The sequence below is a fragment of the Schizophyllum commune genome, assembly GCF_000143185.2.
Source record: "Schizophyllum commune H4-8 unplaced genomic scaffold SCHCOscaffold_7, whole genome shotgun sequence".
In the NCBI taxonomy this organism is placed as follows: domain Eukaryota; kingdom Fungi; phylum Basidiomycota; class Agaricomycetes; order Agaricales; family Schizophyllaceae; genus Schizophyllum; species Schizophyllum commune.
Genome location: NW_026089544.1, coordinates 2,200,919 through 2,217,082, shown reverse-complemented (window position 1 = coordinate 2,217,082; position 16,164 = coordinate 2,200,919). Strand labels below are relative to the sequence as shown.

General features: G+C 58.0%; 9 protein-coding genes and 1 non-coding gene across 10 annotated transcripts; 4 read left to right on the top strand and 6 right to left on the bottom strand.

Moving 5' to 3' along the window:
• Positions 1 to 906: 906 nt before the first annotated feature.
• SCHCODRAFT_02545520 (uncharacterized protein) lies at positions 907 to 2,739 on the top strand (the record flags this gene model as incomplete). Its single annotated transcript, XM_050343634.1, has 6 exons — positions 907 to 948; positions 990 to 1,130; positions 1,224 to 1,738; positions 1,790 to 2,036; positions 2,091 to 2,639; positions 2,694 to 2,739. 5 exons carry the CDS (start codon positions 907 to 909, stop codon positions 2,637 to 2,639), a joined length of 1,494 nt encoding a protein of 497 aa, XP_050199794.1. The 3' UTR covers positions 2,694 to 2,739.
• Positions 2,740 to 3,202: 463 nt separating this feature from the next.
• On the top strand, positions 3,203 to 5,386 carry SCHCODRAFT_02545517 (uncharacterized protein; the record flags this gene model as incomplete). Its single annotated transcript, XM_003030768.3, has 9 exons — positions 3,203 to 3,229; positions 3,284 to 3,403; positions 3,468 to 3,632; positions 3,689 to 4,009; positions 4,083 to 4,117; positions 4,171 to 4,350; positions 4,408 to 4,463; positions 4,516 to 4,577; positions 4,658 to 5,386. The coding sequence occupies 9 exons, from the start codon at positions 3,203 to 3,205 to the stop codon at positions 5,333 to 5,335; spliced, it is 1,644 nt and encodes a 547-aa protein (XP_003030814.1). The 3' UTR covers positions 5,336 to 5,386.
• Positions 5,387 to 5,433: 47 nt separating this feature from the next.
• SCHCODRAFT_t130 lies at positions 5,434 to 5,530 on the bottom strand. The gene has a single exon. It is a non-coding gene; the product is annotated as a tRNA-Ala (tRNA).
• Positions 5,531 to 5,704: 174 nt separating this feature from the next.
• SCHCODRAFT_02630053 (uncharacterized protein) lies at positions 5,705 to 7,962 on the top strand. Its single transcript, XM_003030769.2, has 3 exons — positions 5,705 to 7,001; positions 7,052 to 7,193; positions 7,254 to 7,962. Exons 1-3 carry the CDS (start codon positions 6,054 to 6,056, stop codon positions 7,706 to 7,708), a joined length of 1,545 nt encoding a protein of 514 aa, XP_003030815.2. The 5' UTR covers positions 5,705 to 6,053; the 3' UTR covers positions 7,709 to 7,962.
• An 85-nt stretch (positions 7,963 to 8,047) lies between these two features.
• Positions 8,048 to 9,052, bottom strand: SCHCODRAFT_02581932 (uncharacterized protein; the record flags this gene model as incomplete). Its single annotated transcript, XM_003031152.3, has 2 exons — positions 8,912 to 9,052; positions 8,048 to 8,861 (listed from the first exon to the last, which is right to left on the bottom strand). The coding sequence occupies exons 1-2, from the start codon at positions 8,965 to 8,967 to the stop codon at positions 8,048 to 8,050; spliced, it is 870 nt and encodes a 289-aa protein (XP_003031198.1). The 5' UTR covers positions 8,968 to 9,052.
• Positions 9,053 to 9,633: 581 nt separating this feature from the next.
• Positions 9,634 to 10,309, top strand: SCHCODRAFT_01313042 (uncharacterized protein). Its single transcript, XM_050341429.1, has one exon. The coding sequence runs from the start codon at positions 9,760 to 9,762 to the stop codon at positions 10,183 to 10,185; it is 426 nt and encodes a 141-aa protein (XP_050199793.1). The 5' UTR covers positions 9,634 to 9,759; the 3' UTR covers positions 10,186 to 10,309.
• A 188-nt stretch (positions 10,310 to 10,497) lies between these two features.
• Positions 10,498 to 10,746, bottom strand: SCHCODRAFT_02505826 (uncharacterized protein; the record flags this gene model as incomplete). Its single annotated transcript, XM_050343167.1, has 1 exon — positions 10,498 to 10,746. A coding segment is annotated over one exon (249 nt), but the record flags the coding sequence as incomplete, so codon positions are not given.
• A 567-nt stretch (positions 10,747 to 11,313) lies between these two features.
• Positions 11,314 to 11,578, bottom strand: SCHCODRAFT_02630045 (uncharacterized protein). The gene has a single exon (XM_050345566.1). It carries the CDS (start codon positions 11,484 to 11,486, stop codon positions 11,331 to 11,333), a length of 156 nt encoding a protein of 51 aa, XP_050199791.1. The 5' UTR covers positions 11,487 to 11,578; the 3' UTR covers positions 11,314 to 11,330.
• Positions 11,579 to 11,836: 258 nt separating this feature from the next.
• Positions 11,837 to 14,951, bottom strand: SCHCODRAFT_02630043 (translation elongation factor G). Its single transcript, XM_050345565.1, has 7 exons — positions 14,349 to 14,951; positions 14,182 to 14,296; positions 13,951 to 14,131; positions 13,541 to 13,844; positions 12,915 to 13,485; positions 12,689 to 12,865; positions 11,837 to 12,635 (listed from the first exon to the last, which is right to left on the bottom strand). The coding sequence occupies exons 1-7, from the start codon at positions 14,915 to 14,917 to the stop codon at positions 12,165 to 12,167; spliced, it is 2,388 nt and encodes a 795-aa protein (XP_050199790.1). The 5' UTR covers positions 14,918 to 14,951; the 3' UTR covers positions 11,837 to 12,164.
• A 405-nt stretch (positions 14,952 to 15,356) lies between these two features.
• On the bottom strand, positions 15,357 to 15,852 carry SCHCODRAFT_02328960 (uncharacterized protein). The gene has a single exon (XM_050342383.1). It carries the CDS (start codon positions 15,762 to 15,764, stop codon positions 15,468 to 15,470), a length of 297 nt encoding a protein of 98 aa, XP_050199789.1. The 5' UTR covers positions 15,765 to 15,852; the 3' UTR covers positions 15,357 to 15,467.
• Between the last annotated feature and the right edge of the window lie 312 nt (positions 15,853 to 16,164).

Sequence of the window (16,164 nt, the reverse complement as noted above, 5' to 3'; positions counted from 1 at the left end):
GGACCATCACCGTTGGTTTCCAGCTCGAAACTGGGTTCCAGCGGCTGCATCCCGAGGTGGCCACAAGCCTTCTTGAGTAGAAGACAACCCAATACGACTCGCTTTTAGAAGAGAAGGACACGGACATCGATGTTTCGGACGTGCTGCTCGGTGCGCTTGGTTTAACGTAAGTGCCATGAGACTAGGGGAAAGGCGATACGCACATCGGGATACAGCAATGCTGCGGGCAGAGGTAGTCTAGTTCTTTCAGTGATAGAATTCCAGAGCATTCTCACCACAGAAGACGACGCGCCGCTCGTCGCAGCGCTTCATCGAAATATACGCGTACAATGCAGGGGTCGAGTCGCTGCTGCGCGCGACCGGTATGAGTTTAGGGTAGAATATAGATGTATCGACGTCGTAGATGGTAATGGTAGAACGTGATGCATCGGAAGTCCTGTCTCTGGAGCTTTCGGCTTCCAGCGAAATCTCGAGGGTAACTCACCACTTAGCCTGAACCTATAGTAACTGAGCCAAACAAGATTGAGATTGAGAGTCCGAGTCAGTTCTCTTCCATGAACTCAGGAGGTACAGAGGAGCTTGTTGCAGCTCGACTCCCTCCACTGCCGTCGTGGACAAGAGCAAGAGGCGCAGAAGGGCGCGTGCTCGGCCCGTTCGGCCATCCACGTGGACACGTGGCCGGCCCTGCCAAGCCAGCCGCCGAAACGACTTCAAACTTGCCTTTCAAACCGGGGCAGCAATGGCAGATGCGCATGGGGTCCTCCTCGATAACCATCTCATTGCTCGGTCATCATGGACTAAAGCCGACCTGTATAAAGGGACCTGAACAACTAATGTAGACCGAGCACCGGTTCCTCCTCCTTTTCCCCATCATTTCCTGCCAACGCTAGCGGGTCTCGTTTCACAATGGGATTCGGCGATAAGAAGGTATACTTCCCGCTGAAAAGCGTACGTACAGAAGTGAACTTTTGCTCATGACCATGAAAAAGACACGCAAGTTAGGGCTCTCGTCCATCTTCCGTTCGAAGAGGAAAGCGAAGCCCCTCTCGCTTTTCGATTTTCCAAACGAAATCATTGAGCGTATCGTGTCCTTGTCCCTTCCCTTGGACATCATAGTCAACCTGCGGAGGGTGAGTATCCTTCCTATCCACACTGTATATGTACCCTATCCTGCATACCTGCGTTCGCTTTACGGCCCTCGTCCTGACCTCCTATCTTCGCAGACATGCAAAGCAGTCTCTGAGATGACGCTCAACCGCCTACTTTGGGTCCACATCGTCGACGTCTTCCTCGACGAGAACCGTATCCTCCTCCCACCGGACCACCTCGAAGACCTGCCCGTCGACAAGCTAGAGCGCCTCGTCTTTCTGCCCGTATTCGCACTCCGCCACTACCAAGCCGCGACGCCACAGACCGTGTTCAAGAATCTTGATTTTGATGAGCTTTACCCGCAGTCCGATATCCCAATACGAAAGGCGTTCCCCGACAGAGATGCGGAGGCAACGCACCTGACGCTCATCGCGGGCGGGCGGTACCTCCTCGCGCAGCACGAGAACTTCAGGCGAAATGAAGTGCACTTGATGCTTCTTTCTGGCGTGGATGAGGGGGATGTGGTGATGACGGAGGTGGCGAAGTTCAATATCCCGCTGAATACGCACTCGGGCCGGATACACGACTACTGGCTGGTCAAGCGGAGCCGGAGCGTGCTGCGCTTCTGTGCGCGGGAGTCTCTGAAAGAGTAGGTCGTGCGTGTTGGCAGAATATATCGATGTTTCATACCTTTTGACAGGGAAAGAGTATACCAGATCTCGGTTTACGAGATCGACACCGCCGCGGAGGTGCCGCAATTCACCACCCTGGCGCGCACGACCGACTTCGGGTCGATATTCGCCCCTCAGAGCACGCTTCAGCACTGCGGCGAGGATCGCATCGCGTTTTGCGACGAAAACGTCGCCGTGCTGTGGGACTTCGTGCGCGACCAGCGCGTCGAACTTTCGATCCCCGGTCCCGATTCGCATATCACTTACGTATTGCCGGTGAGCATCTCTTATCCTCCCCTCCTCGCCATCGCGCTCATCACCGCCTCCCAGACCATCAAAGTCGTCGACGACCGCGTCATGTACATCCAGCGCCACCTCTTCGCCATCTTCGTCCTCCCGCGCGACGCCTCCGGCGTCCTCGGGCCCCTCAAACCCGCCTTCCTCCAGAAATTCTCCGGCCAGTGCAATCTCTACTTCCCACACCCCGCCACCCCGCGCCCCTTCGTCTTCCACGTCCTCCACCGCACGTTTACGAAGTTGCGCACGTACGAGCTCCCCGCGGGGTCGGGCGTGCCGAAGGAAATCGCGAGTCGCTCGATCCCCAAGTCGCCTTTGTGGTGGCAGATATACGGGCCGGCGTCCGTGGTGTCGGTTGGGGGGGCGCACGTCGCGGTGCGCATTCTGCCGAAGAGCTGTCGGGATGTGCTGTGGATTGATCTGGAGCGCGGGGGGAGGGAGGGGAAGCCGCTGGCGGGGTCGGTGAGGTTGATGTTTGAGGATTCGGGGGGCCTGGGGGATAATTGCTCGTTTGACCCGCTGTCGGGGAGGTTGGTAGTGGCGAAGTACAATGGGACCCTGAGGGTTATTGATTATGTATAGGTGCGCATCTCTGTTTCGACCGGGATGATCTCGCTGACCTTCAAGCTATCGCAGTGCGCGAATATGACTAACGACTTTTTCTTCGCCTTTTTGAGCCTTCAACTCCTCGACGTCATGGGCTGTCGACCATCCGGCAGATGCCGACTCGCTCTTTTAGGCCTAATTTTGGGCCTACTGCCACTGAGTACTGCGATCAGAGAGGCCAGCGAGTGCGAGGTGGAGTTTTCAAACTAACCTTTTATGCACTTCATGTGTGTCTCGCCCGCCAGAAGTAGCTGACATCGCCACACGGTTCGTCAGGTGGCGTCTCCCGCTGAGGTCGGCCAGATTGGTGGAAGTTATTAAGCCGGAGAGACTGGCGAGCTCGAAGGCAATGCTTCACAGCTTTTCTTTGTAAAAGGCAGAGAAATCTGCTGGGAATGCGATATTCGCCAGAACCCCTCGGATGGTCACCGCGGGGACTGTCCGCCACCCTCTTCAAAAGCTGTCTTGCCGTGAGTATCGTGTCCCCACAACATATCTCCTTTACTGTACTCACCAACTAGGATTTCCGACCGCGCACCATGACCAACACAACTCAAGTCCTGGTTGTGCGTCCTGGTCTCACTTCTCTCAGTGCCACCTCAATTTACCTTTCTTCATAGGTTGGCGCTGGCCCCTCAGGCCTCATCACCGCCCTCTGTCTTGCGCAAAACGGCGTCAACGTGCGCATTATCGAGAAGCTCGCCCAGCCTCGCGTCGGGCAGAAGGGCTCAGGCATCCAGGTACGCCTCTCGCATGTTCATTCGTCCGGCCATTGCACCGTGAACTGATAATTTCCATTCTCAGCCTCGCACCCTTGAGCTATACAAGTTCCTCGGTCTATATGACGATATTCAGAAGCGCGCGCGATTGCTACAGCCCGTCGCGCATTATAAGCAGCCGGGAGGTACAGAGATCGCGCGCGAGTTCAATATGATCCCGACGGGCGAGGCGACGCCGGATAAGCCTTTCGTAAGTTTTAGTTTCCGATTCGCTACTTCGAGGCTAAACTTATACCCCACTTTCAGCCCAACGCCCTCCAACTCGGTCAGAGTCGACACGAAGAGCTCATCCGCACGCACCTCGAGCACTACGGCGTCAAGGTCGAGTTCGGTACCGATCTGCTCGACTTCACGCAAGACGAAGACAAGGTCCACGTTCGGGTGTCCAAGGGCGGCGAACCGAACACAGCCACCGAGGAATTTGATGTCCCCTTCGTCGTCGGCGCAGATGGCGGGGGCAGCAAGGTGCGCAAGACGCTCGGACTCAGGTTCGAGGGCGAGACGCGAGAGCTGGACAAGATTGTCGTCGGCGATATTGTGGTGAAGCCGCCGGGGGTATCGCTGGATGTGAGTGTTGTGTTGTGTTGTGTTGTGGGCGAGGTTACTTTTTTGAATCGATGACTGACTTGCGTTGATGTAGAAATGGCACAGCTGGGGCGACCCCAAGAGCAAGTTGTGAGTACCCATTCTCGGTTCGCCAACGTCACTGACAACCTCTCGATCGCTAGGGTCATGCTCCGCCCCTGCGAAGCGCCTGACGAAGACAAGGTGGCGCTCTACGTCGGCGGCCCAGACATTGACTTCGATAAGGTAGCCTCCAGCGGCGAGGAGTTCGTCAAGGTGTTCTACGAGATCAGCGGCAGGACGGATATTCAGTTTGGGGAGACGTTGGCATTGTCGACGTTTAGGTAAGTATTGAGCCGAAGGTCACTTCAATCCAACGGATTTCTGAAATCTTCTCACAGGCCCAACATCCGTATGGTTGATAAGTTCGGCGAAGGACGAGTGTTCATAGTGGGAGGTTAGTTGCTCTGATGCGTGACAACGATTCTCTGGACTGACATACAGAGTAGACGCAGCCCATACACATAGTCCTACTGGCGGTCAAGGACTCAACTCTTCGGTTCAGGATGCGGTAAGCTTTTCGACATTCCTTCGCCGCCGCACATACCCTTCCCCTACACTGCTTCTCGCTTGCTCACGCTCGGCTTGTAGGCCAACCTTGCATGGAAACTTGCTCTTGTTGTCAAGAACCTCGCTCCCCTGAGCCTCCTGCAAAGCTACAGCTCCGAGCGCGTGCCTGTCATTCGGGACATGCTTCGCCGCACAACTAAGCTTCTCAACACCACCATGCGCCCTGGGGACAAGGACCCAAACGAAGGCTGGCAACGCGGAGGTGTGCTGTTCCAGCTAGGGATCAATTACCGGTGGAGCGAGATTGTGCTCGATGAACGACGTGACCGCGACGACGAAGACGACGAGAGGGAACATGCATACGTCGGTGGCAAAGGCATCTGCGCGGGCGATCGGGCGCCTGATGCACCGGTGGAGGGGCCTGTGAGCCGCCTTTTCGAGCTCTTCAAGCTGACGAGGCATGTGGCGCTGGTCTTCTCGGACGCCGGGGAGGCTATCGCGGAGGTGGAGGCTGTGGCGAGCGAGCTTCCTCAAGGCTTGTGTGCGGTCGCTGCCGTCCTCCCTGCGTCTTCGAACGGATCGGCCTCCACATCGTCATTGGCGGCGTTGCGCCTTCTTGACGTTGAAGGACTGGCGCGAAGGGCGTACGAAGTGGCCGGTGATCCAATCATCGTGGTCGTGAGGCCGGATGGGGTGATTGGGGCGATTGCAAAGGGCGCCCAAGGAGTGTATTCGTACTTTCAGCGTATTCTTGCTTGAAAAAATAGTCTATCTTCGTGCTTATTTTTCTCGGAAAGGAGTATTTCTTGGCCATGGCCAACATTGGTAGATTGGCGAAAAAGAAAGAGCGTACGAGATGGACTTGCTGGGAATTGAACCCAGGACCTTTCGCAAACACCCTTCCTGTCCAGGACAACGTGCTAAGCGAACGTGCTACCACTGTACCACAAGCCCGATGATAAGGGCCTTTCTTTTCTTACCATAAAATCGAGGAATCATCGCGGAGCCTGCCGAGAACATGAACTAATCAAGTTTCCACATGATCATTGGCTTGGATGCTTCTTCGAGCGACGGTCAAGGTATGCAATAGGGACCGGATAACACTTCGGGAGCTGACCTGTACTGTAGCCTTGGCTCTGACGTCTAGACTTCAGGCGCACGACCAACGATGTCCGACTCAGAAGAGGACTCAGTCTCCGACTCAGTCTCGGACATAAACGAGGATATCATCAGCCTTATCAAGGATTTCAGGCGACCTGAAAGCGACGCCGCTCGGCACCGGGCTCGCGAAGACATAGGAGTGTATCTCTTCCTGAGGCGCCCATTCCTTTGTCTGGTTGCTCATCCAGATGATGTATTCCGCTCCCATAAAGACCGAAACGCCGCTATAACAGCCAGCGAATTCGCAGAATCCTCAGGTGCTCTGGCGGCGCTGACCATCTTCGAAGGCTGTCTTGGGCCCGCGCGCGAGTCTGATATGATCCTTGACTGTCTATTACCCGCTTGGAAGAACGTCTTGCCCTGGACGGCTTATCTCTATGATGCGACTACCAGCAACCCGTGGGCTGTAGAAGACAGCCCCGTCATCCCCTTTATTATCAGCATACTCGCGCAAATGTGCCGCATCCCTCGGGCGCTGGATAGGATTGTGTCCGAACCATTGGCCCTGTACCTCCTTTGGGATGTATGGCTGAACCTCACTCAGCGGTACCGCAAGCCTCGCGCCGAACGCGTCCACTTCGCCATGCAGTTCGTGGATCTCTCAGACGCGGTAAGCTTGCTCCTGCAAGGCGAACCGAATAACGAGCGCCTGGACCGGAGCATGGAAGAGATCATCATGCTCTGCGACAACAAAGCCCGTAACGTATACCGCCGACTCATCGACAACATCCTCTGTGGCTTCCTCGCCCGTTGCCCACTTCCCGCTGCGCGCCTGAGCGCTACAGCCGACTGTATCTTCGCAATTATCATGCACCTCCTCGTGCACTCTCATGCCCAGATCCCGCGCGATGTCATGCGCACGGTCGTCGGGCTCTGGAAGGCCGCCGCCGCCTCGAATACCTACAACGCGATCATCCCATCCGAATGCGCATCTCTGGTCCTGCTGTACCACGAGAGATCAATCGAGTCCAAGTACCTCTCCTGGGCCGTGCGCGACGGGCTCATACCGATTCTAATCGACCTCATGCGGACTAAGCAGCAGCAGGATGTACTCGAGGCCGCCTGGGACCTCCTTCATCACATCCGCGTGCTCATGAACACTCGGCCTTTCGCGCGCGTCGTCCGCCGATACGCTGGCCCGCAGGTACAGCCGCGCGAGGGCGATCCTTTTCGGCTCGCCGAGTTCATATGGGATTTCGGTACGCGCGCGGCTGCTCTTGACCACGTCTCGTCCACGACCGAGTTGAACTGCTCGTATGAATCAGTAAGCTCCAGATAATTTGCTTCCCTGCATGCCTACTCAACCGTCTTCAGTGCCTGCACAAAGGATCGGAAAAACATCTCAAGAAATGTAAGGGATGCATGACGCATTACTACTGCTTGCGCGAGTGCCAGAGGGCCGACTGGAAGGCCGGACATAATAGTCTCTGCGCTTCCCGTAACTCATCGATTAACGGTGAGCATGGACGCGATAGACAGGTCGACTTGGGTGCTCATAGCATTGTAATTCTCGCAGAGATCATCACCGCCTCTGTACTCGACCGCGCCTACGCCCTCTACTTCGCCCGCCTCGCACTCAGCTCTGAAGGCCGAGCGCGCGAGATCACCCAGTCCATCGCTCGGGGAGCGAATAAATGGGGCATGGCGGACAAGTCGCACGGCGTCGACATCTGGATCGTTTACGCGGAGCCCGAGGACCAGGATGGCGTGCTGGAGAAGCCAGACGTGCCGCGTATCATCCTCGGGGAGGGCGTGCTGGAAGAGTGCAGGGAGGCGGTGGCGATGGTCCCGCCGCACGGCGTGGTCGTGGTGGATCTGCCTGCGGGAGGGATGAATGAGCAGGCGATGGTCGTTGGGACGTTCGATCTGGGGGCTACGCTGGCGACTGGAGAGATTCGCATCAAGGAGCAACTTACGAAGTACAGCCGAGTGTATGTGGCGATTGCGCCAGAGGTGGGGTCGGACCCATGAGATCGTCGGACGATGCGTATCGGGCGACATTTCAACACACTCGCGACGGGGATGTGTCCGATGGTGCGTGCGATGATTGTATCTAAGAAGGAAGAGGGAGTCGCTGGTCGATCCACAATAGACTCACGATTTCGGTAGTAATAGCGAGCGGGGGATACGTGATCGTCGCGGAACAGAAAGCCACATACATGGTGAATTCATATAAAGTACATTTGATTTCTGTCCGTCATACATCATTACAGAAAGCATGAGCGACATATAGAGCAAGGATGCGAGCATTAAATCAGGCGCTGCGGGAGGTCATACAAAAGCTGACATGCCCGTCGGGCTTGAGCGTCTTTAGAGGTCTTGGGCTTTCTCGAGGAGGGTCTCTCCAACAGAGCGGAAAACGACGTTGATTTCACGACCTGCCTTTACAACGGCCTTGGGCACCTCACCAGTGATCTCGACGACGAGGCGGTTCCTCAGGCCACGATCAAAACGGGTCTGAAGCGTGTCGAGCAGCAGCGCGGGCGTAAGCCCTTGGATGTGGACTAGGCTCAACCGACGTAGCTTGGGAAAGCGGTGACCGCGCCCAAGGGCGTCAGTAATCCGAGTCCGCACGTCCGCGTTGGTCTGCAGGCGCAGGGTGACAAGGTTGGCTGTTGCGGAGGATTCGAGGTACCTCGTGAGCCCGGCGCCATAGGTGCAGTTCCACTGTAATGAAACGTGCTTGAGAACGCCCTTCTTCCCAGCCTTGAAGAGCAGAAGGTAGACTGCCTCCTCAAAGTATCTGCACGAAAACCCAGGACGAAGGATCTTGATAGCTTTGAGGTGGGGCAGCTCGAGCGCACGCAGCACATCCGCGAGCTCTGTTCGGACGATGGGGTCGGTGTTGTTGCCTCGGATGATGAGCAGGCGCAGGCGATGGGCAGTGATAGGATGATGGAACGCTTTATCGACGATGCGCTTGAGCACAGCGTCCTCACCAATGGGGAGGACATCCGTCATGTCGATTCCGTAAATCTTCGTAAGATCGTCGCGCAAGAGCGCGACGCGCACCAAGGTCAGAAGGTGGGCAGCAGAAGCACAACCGGAGGTGAATATGTCGTACTCGGATCTGTCGTCGCTTCGAGTGAACTGCGCATCCCCGTCGGATGTAGAAGCCTTGCCACTTCAGGAGACATCAGCGACTGCGGTAAAAGCTAGGGTGCATGAACTCACGATCGCATTTGGCTGCCTGAAGCAACCGCTACCTTGGACGTGCTAGCCTTAGGCATGAAGGTTTTGCGGATGGGTGGGAGCTGGAGATTTGCTGGACGCTGAAAGATGCCGCATACCTCTGCCTACGCCAGCGTATTTATACGAGACGGGCTGTGGCGTTCCCTGGCAACGCCTGGCGTGTACATGCTGCAGAAAGAAGCCCGAACTTGTGCTTTACAGATCTGTTTGGGCCAGCGCACGGGCCTGCGAAGCGCCACATCTCTTGTGAAGACCATATCGGGTAACACGGAGGGTCGTAGATCCGCAGTTGCCGCAGGGTGGCGAAGCATTCTATCGTGACAATAGAGGGGGAGGATTTGATATGCGTAATATGCCAGGCGCTAGCGAGGCGCGCCCATGCCCCGTGACCGCATAGCTGTGCTCAGACTATCGACGAAGACCTTGCAAGCAAGGTAACCCACAACAAATCGGTTGCCGTGTGGCGATGGCCTTCCGCAATGGCTTCATCTTCTGGAGATGGACCGTGGTAAGCTAGAAGACGGGCCAAACAATAAGGGTAGCGACGGACGGTCAACGCGTTGACCTCGCGGCATCAACATGGTACAGGACAAGGCGCGATCCAGATTGGGAACAATAAACTGCGGATCATTGTGATCCGGAGCACGTGAGAAAAGATTTATAAGACACCGCGGTGGCAGCGAGGGTCTTCCCATACCCCCATCGTCGGATACGAATCCAACTGGCGGCCATTCGATTGTGTGCGTCTCTGGGCGAGGGCGCGCAGCTTGCTGTGCGCTCTCGCTGACAATTGCACTGGCAGTGGTGTGCAGGCGCGTTGTACCCAATCGATGGTAGTGGGTTGTCGTTGCGGTCACAGCCAAAGACATCGAGTAGATGTCATTTGCCTGTGGCTGCCAAACCTACAGCGTCGGGCTCATCAATGTACGATAGCTGGGTCGCGGGTGCCGATGACAAGCCGGCTGGTATTCGCTTTCGATCCACGGCTTCGAGGTTCCCCGCGTCATGCCGGCTACGGACGAAGATGGGTGGACTTCGTCCACTGCGTGTGCGTGCTCGGTGTCAATGAGGCGCCCACCGTCTTGTCTCTGAGGCGATGGCTCGCTGAGATGCCATGGTGCGTACTCGCCACGAAGCTGTGTGGTCGATGCCACTTAACCATGATGGATATGTGGCGGAGGCTACGCACCTTCACGGGGGTCGGCTGCCGCTGGTATAGGCGTTGCGGGAGTGTACTAGTTGTTTGTCGCCTTTGACGCTCAGCGAACCATTACAACCCGCCTCGTCTACCTTGCTGTCAGCCGAAAGACGGCAAATGTTTGGAACCCATCGCAGCCCTGACGGGGCTTGCGAATGCTGACTTACCCCGTCGTCAGACAGGTTGTCCAACCGACCACCGATGCCTCGTCTGGCGAGCGGCCCTCCAGTCGAAGATACGCAGCTGTCTGCCCATCTTCGCCGCTGACTGTGCTATAAAGCAACGCTGTGCGGGTGCAAGTGTGTTCAGACGGACGGTGGCAGGTCATTGTCGTGGTCACTACCGAATGCCATCTCTGAGGTGGCTTCGGTCAAGTGGCAGCGAGACCTGTATTGTCGGGCTCGCCGTGTGCGATAGCTGGGTCTCGAGGGCCGAGGACGAGACGTAGTGCACGGAAACGGCCTGCGGCTTCGAGGTTCCCCGCGTCGTCCCCGAAAGGGACTATGCCGGCGACGTATTGCGGTGAGTGAACTCCTGTCCATCGCGAGTGTGCGCTCGATGTCGAGGAGGTGCCCATCGCTCTCTCCTCGAGGCGCGATGGTGCGCTGAGATGTCCGCGTGCACTCGCTATGCGAAGCTGCGACGTCGATGCGACATGTCCGAATGGATAAGTGGCGGAGGCGACGCACCTTCGTGGGGGTCGGCTGCCACACGTGCAGACGTTGCGGGAGTGTACCAGTAGCTGTCCGTCGCCTTTGACGCTCAGCGAACCGTTACAATCCACCCCGTCTGCCTCGTGGTCACCCGAAAGACGGCTAAATGTTTGGAACCTTTTACAGCCCTTAACGGGGCAGTCGTCAGACACAGAACCCAACTGACTGCCACCTCGGCTGGCGTCCACCTCCTGGCGAGGGCGTGCGGCTTGCTGCACTACCTCGCTGACGATTGTGCTAGCATGGTGTGGGGCGATAATACGCACAGCCGGATGGTAGCCGGGTCGTATCGCGCTCTATGCTCGCGCTATCATCGCAAGGCGATAGTGCACCATGGACAGCGAGACCTCCAACGTTGGGCTCATCGCATGCGACGGTCGGGTCGCGGGTGCCGATGACGGTGCACTGGAATGGGACCGCACCGACCACGCACGCGGTGGGTGGGCTCGTGTCGCGGCGGGCTGGCGTCCGGCGCCGACGACGCTCGTGCTCATCCTCGCATGGAGCGAGCTGAGGCGCCGGGCGCGCAGAGGTGTGGGTCGTTACTGATGTCGTTCACCCACCTTGTTGTGGCTGGACGAAGGAGACGGCCGGTGCCTTTCCCGCCATATTGACGGCCAATCTTTGGAACCTTTTTCGGTCCCATTGAGGACTTTGAACTTGGAAGATGTATGCCAGACGCCTCCCGGTGTAAAGTATGTAGAACGCACCGTTAATGAAGTGTATTTTCCTCGGCGAACTAGTACTCGCCCACACGCCCACTCCCCCGCCACGGCTCATCGATTCATCCCGCCTTTGCCGGTTCTCGCTGTAAGCCCTCGACAAGCTGAGATCTGCTCGATTCATCTGCGTTTTTCGCCGCAGCTACGTCGCGTAAGCCGGCTTGCTTTTTTGTTCCGAGGACTTCCCTACGGTGGTATGTATTTGCTTGCTAGACACACTGTAAACAGTTAGTTGACGACGGGCACCTCCCGTCGAGCTCTTGGAAAGGACCTGCGAGTGCATCGTGCATCATAGCCAGCGAACGTCCACACGACCGCAGCGCGGGTCGCGCTTCAAGGATGCAAACATATGTCGCGAAGGAGTGGTGGAGTGTCATTAGACGGCCGCTCTAGTGGTAGACCCGGTAAGTAGAGTAAGTAGGCTCCAGTGTAAGTTACATGTGTACTTTTGTCCCCAGGGCGCGCCTCCGGTCCGCTTGCCAGCCGACAGCAGACCGCACGCCTCAGGAAGGTACTGCTCGGCCTCGCGCCACACCGAGGCGCAGCGGCAGGGCCCAACCCGGACATCCAACGTCCCCCGATATCCAAAAGCCACCGCGCGCCTACTTCTTCGCCTGCGGCCTGCTCTTCCTGTACGCCTCCTCCAGCTCCTTCTGCAGCTGCGGCAGCGTCGGCTGGTGGTTCTTGTACTCCATGCTGAACTCGCCCTTGCCCTGCGTCGCGCCGCGCAGCTGGCTCGAGTACCCGAACATGTCGTTCAGCGCGACCTCCGCCGTGCACACGAACTCGTCGTCCCGGACCTCGCTGTCGATGATCGTCCCGCGGCGCGTGTTCAGTCCGCCGATGACCGCGCTCTGGAACTCGGTCGGCGCGGTGACCTCGACGGTCATGATGGGCTCGAGCACGACGGGGCGCGTGTTGGCGTAGGCCTCGCGGAAGGCGTTGATCGCGCAGATGCGGAAGGCGAGCTCGCTGGAGTCGACCATGTGGTAGGCGCCATCGGTGAGGACCATGCGTACGCCGCCGACTTTGTTGCCAGTGAGGTTGCCCTTCTCAAGCGCCTCGCGGAAGCCCTGGTGGATAACAATGAGTACTGGCCTAAGGCAAGCGTCGGATTAAGGCTCACCTTCTCAATAGCCGGGATATAGTTGCTCGGAATGGCACCACCCATGATCTGGCTCTCGAATTCGACGTCCGTGCCCTTTTCAGGGTCGTACTCGCAAGGCTCGATGCGGCCCTCCATCTTGGCGTACTGACCCTGTCCACCGGTCTGCTTCTTGTGCGTGTAGACGAAGTCCGCGGGCTAAGAAACTGAAGTCAGCGCAAAGTTACACCAGATGGCGACCACCGACCTGAGTGATGGTCTCCCTGAACGCCACACGCGGCTTGCCCGTCGTGCAGTCGATGTTGTACTCGCGACGCATGCGCTCAACGTAGATCTCCAAGTGCAACTCGCCCATACCGGAGATGATCGTCTCCTTGCTGTCCTGGTCGATATGCACCCTGAACGTTGGGTCCTCCTTCTGGAACCGATTCAGCGCGCGAGAGAAGTTCGGCGTCTCTTGCCCGTTCATCTTGATCGCCAGGCTGATGACGGGTTCCGGGACGAACATGGAGGTCATGCTCAGACGCGTCGTGCCGTCCGTGAAGGTATCGCCTGAGGCACACTCAACGCCAAACATTGCGCAGATCTCGCCGGGCCCGATAGAGTCGACGTCCTCCATCTCCTCGGAGTGCATGCGTACGAGGCGGGGGACCTTGACCTTCTTGCCGGTTCGCGCATTGTAGATGATGGCGGCGCGCTTGAGGGTGCCCTGGTACACGCGCATGTACGTCAACTGGCCGAAGCGACCTTCCTCGAGCTTGAACGCGAGACCGAGCAGCGGAGCCTTAGCAGCCGGGGTGAGCGGGACCGCCGGAGCACTTCGAAAGCTGATGAGCAAAATAACAATTTAGGAAAGCTCGTTCAATGACTCACCCTGACGGCCAATCCGTGTTGTGCGCCTCGTTCTTCACCTCAGCCGGACTCGGGAGATAATCCGCGACACCGTCGAGCAGGGGCTGCACCGCCGTGTTCTTGACCGCCGAGCCCATGAACACCGGACTGAACTTCAAGCTGATGGTCGCGCGCCGGATAGCCGCAGCCAGCTGCTCGTTGGTGGGGAGTTCGTCCGCAAGCACAAGGTCACCAATCTCCTCGTCGACGTCGGCGAGGGTCTCGACAAGTTCCTGACGCTTCTTCTTGGCAAGCTCGAGGATGGGCGCGGGGAGTTCAGGAACGGCTGTAAAGTATGATCAGCAAAGGGGCTGACGATGAAGCACACATAGGGCAAGGGGAAGACATGGATGGAGAGGTATATAGACATGTTTGAGAAAGGAGTAGCTCACGTTCGCCAGGGACAGCCGAGCAAGGCAGAGAGACCATGTCGCCGGTGTACTTCTCGCCGGTAGGGGACTCGGGGAGGGGTGCCATAGTCAAGTCAATGCCCTTGTAACCACCGTTGTAGATTGCGCGCCAGTGGACCAGATCAACGACACCGCGGAAATCGTCCTCAGCACCAATGGGAACCTGCGCGCAGGGTATGAGAGCGGGTCCAAGACACATAACATGTTACGCACCTGGACAGCCGCAGCGTTGATCTTAAGCTTGTTCTTGATCTGCTCGACGATGCGCCATGGGTTCGCACCCGGACGATCCATCTTATTCACGAAGCTGACCCGAGGAACCTTGTACCTGTAGACGCCGAGTGAGCAGTCGCGTGCGGAGGAATAATTGCACCACGCACCTGCGCATTTGCCTGTCGACCGTCGTCGTCTGACTCTGCACACCAGAGACCGCACATAAGACCAGAATAGCACCGTCCAGCACACGCAGCGCGCGCTCGACCTCGATCGTGAAGTCGACGTGTCCGGGCGTGTCGATGATGTTGACCGCGTACTTCGTCTGCTCGCCCGTGACCGGGTGCTTCGTCTGCCAGTCGCAGAACGTCGCCGCGGACTGGATGGTGATGCCCTTCTCGCGCTCGAGGTCCATGTGGTCCATCTTCGCGCCGACGTTGTCGCGCCCGCGGACTTCGTGGATGTCCTTGATCCTGCCGGTGTAGAAGAGGATGCGCTCGGTGAGCGTCGTCTTGCCGGAGTCAATGTGCGCGGAGACACCAATGTTGCGCTGGTATGTGAGGCGCTGCTTGTCCGCGTCCGTGAGCTCGTAGACTGGTGGAGGCGGGTACTCCGGGGCTGCTGCTCCTTCCTCAGGACCCGTCGTCGAGGCAAAGCGAGCGGGTAGGTAGGCGCATCTGCGCGTCGCTGGCGCTACTAGGCGCGTCGCCTGACTCAACAGGCGTAGCGACACCATGCCTCCGACTTCAACCTGGTACGGGACAACCTGCAACTTCAAGCGCCCAAATTTTGAATTCCTGCGGTCCGCCGCCAACCGGAAGCCACGTGCGCCACATTTGCTTCCGCGGCAAATGCCGGCCGTCCAGGCTCCCAGAAATCCTCACACGGTGCAGGTTCACTTTCAAGACCGGTCACCAGGTGGACACTCAAAGATGGTAGTGGCAGAGCAGCAATTCACTCTGGAATATCGAGCGCGAAGCAAGCAGAGACTTCCTCCACGATGCTCGCGACCCGTCGGCGCTCGCTCACTAGCGCAAGATATGCTCATCAACACGACGCAGTAAAGACCGCTTCACCAGCTTCAGCTCTACATACTTACATACAATGACTAGATACCAGGTAAGTACGATTCAACCACGCCCCTTAGCCCTAGACTGGACTGAAAAAGTTTCCAAAGATTGGCCGTCAATATGGCGGGAAAGGCACCGGCCGTCTCCTTCGTCCAGCCACACAAAAGGTGGGTGAACGACATCAGTAACAACCCACGCCTCTGCACGCCCGGCGCCTCAGCTCGCTCCATGCGAGGATGAGCACGAGCGTCGTCGGCGCCGGACGCCAGCCCGCCGCGACACATACCCACTCACCGCGTACGTGGCCGGCACGGTCCCGTGCAAACAACGGCGACGACGCGGGGAACCTCGAGGCCGTGGACCGTAGCCGAATACCAACCGGCCCGTCATTGGCCCCCCGCGACCCGACCAGCGCACGCGATGAGCCCAACGCTGGAGGTCTCGCTGCCACTGGTGCGCTATCGCCCTACGACGATAGCGCGAGCGGCGAGCGCGCAACGACCCAGCTACCATCCGGCTGAACGCATTAGCCCCGCACAGCAGTCGGCGAGGGCGTGCGGTTACCCGCACCCCCTCTCCAGGAAGAGCACGTCAGCCGAGGCATTGGCAGTCAGTTGGGCTCTGTGTCTGACGACTGCCCAGTTAAGGACTGTAAAAGTTTCCAAACATTTGCCGTCTTTTCGCTAGCCACAAGGCAGACGAGGCGGATTGTAGCGGTTCGCTGAGCGTCAAAGGCGACGGACAGCTACTAGTACACTCCCGCAACGCCTGCCCGTGTGGCAGCCGACCCCCGCGAAGGTGCGTCGATTCCGCCAGGTATCCCTAACAGATGTTTGGCATCACCGACGCAGCTCCGCTAGCGGGTGCGCACAGACATCTCAGCCGGCCACCGCCTCAAGAAGAGAACGGTGGG

Bases quoted from the DNA above. Each gene is read 5' to 3' on its own strand.
- SCHCODRAFT_02328960 (XM_050342383.1), bottom strand. From the start codon at position 15,764: ATGGTAGCTGGGTCGTTGCGCGCTCGCCGCTCGCGCTATCGTCGTAGG.
- SCHCODRAFT_02630043 (XM_050345565.1), bottom strand. From the start codon at position 14,917: ATGGTGTCGCTACGCCTGTTGAGTCAGGCGACGCGCCTAGTAGCGCCA. The intron at 13,845-13,950 runs GTGAGCTACTCC...CATACTTTACAG, and splicing joins CTCGGCTGTCCCTGGCGAAC to CCGTTCCTGAACTCCCCGCG. The intron at 13,486-13,540 runs GTGAGTCATTGA...CAGCTTTCGAAG, and splicing joins AACACGGATTGGCCGTCAGG to TGCTCCGGCGGTCCCGCTCA.
- SCHCODRAFT_02630053 (XM_003030769.2), top strand. From the start codon at position 6,054: ATGATCCTTGACTGTCTATTACCCGCTTGGAAGAACGTCTTGCCCTGG. The intron at 7,002-7,051 runs GTAAGCTCCAGA...AACCGTCTTCAG, and splicing joins TGAACTGCTCGTATGAATCA to TGCCTGCACAAAGGATCGGA. The intron at 7,194-7,253 runs GTGAGCATGGAC...TAATTCTCGCAG, and splicing joins CCGTAACTCATCGATTAACG to AGATCATCACCGCCTCTGTA.
- SCHCODRAFT_01313042 (XM_050341429.1), top strand. From the start codon at position 9,760: ATGGTAGTGGGTTGTCGTTGCGGTCACAGCCAAAGACATCGAGTAGAT.
- SCHCODRAFT_02630045 (XM_050345566.1), bottom strand. From the start codon at position 11,486: ATGGGACCGAAAAAGGTTCCAAAGATTGGCCGTCAATATGGCGGGAAA.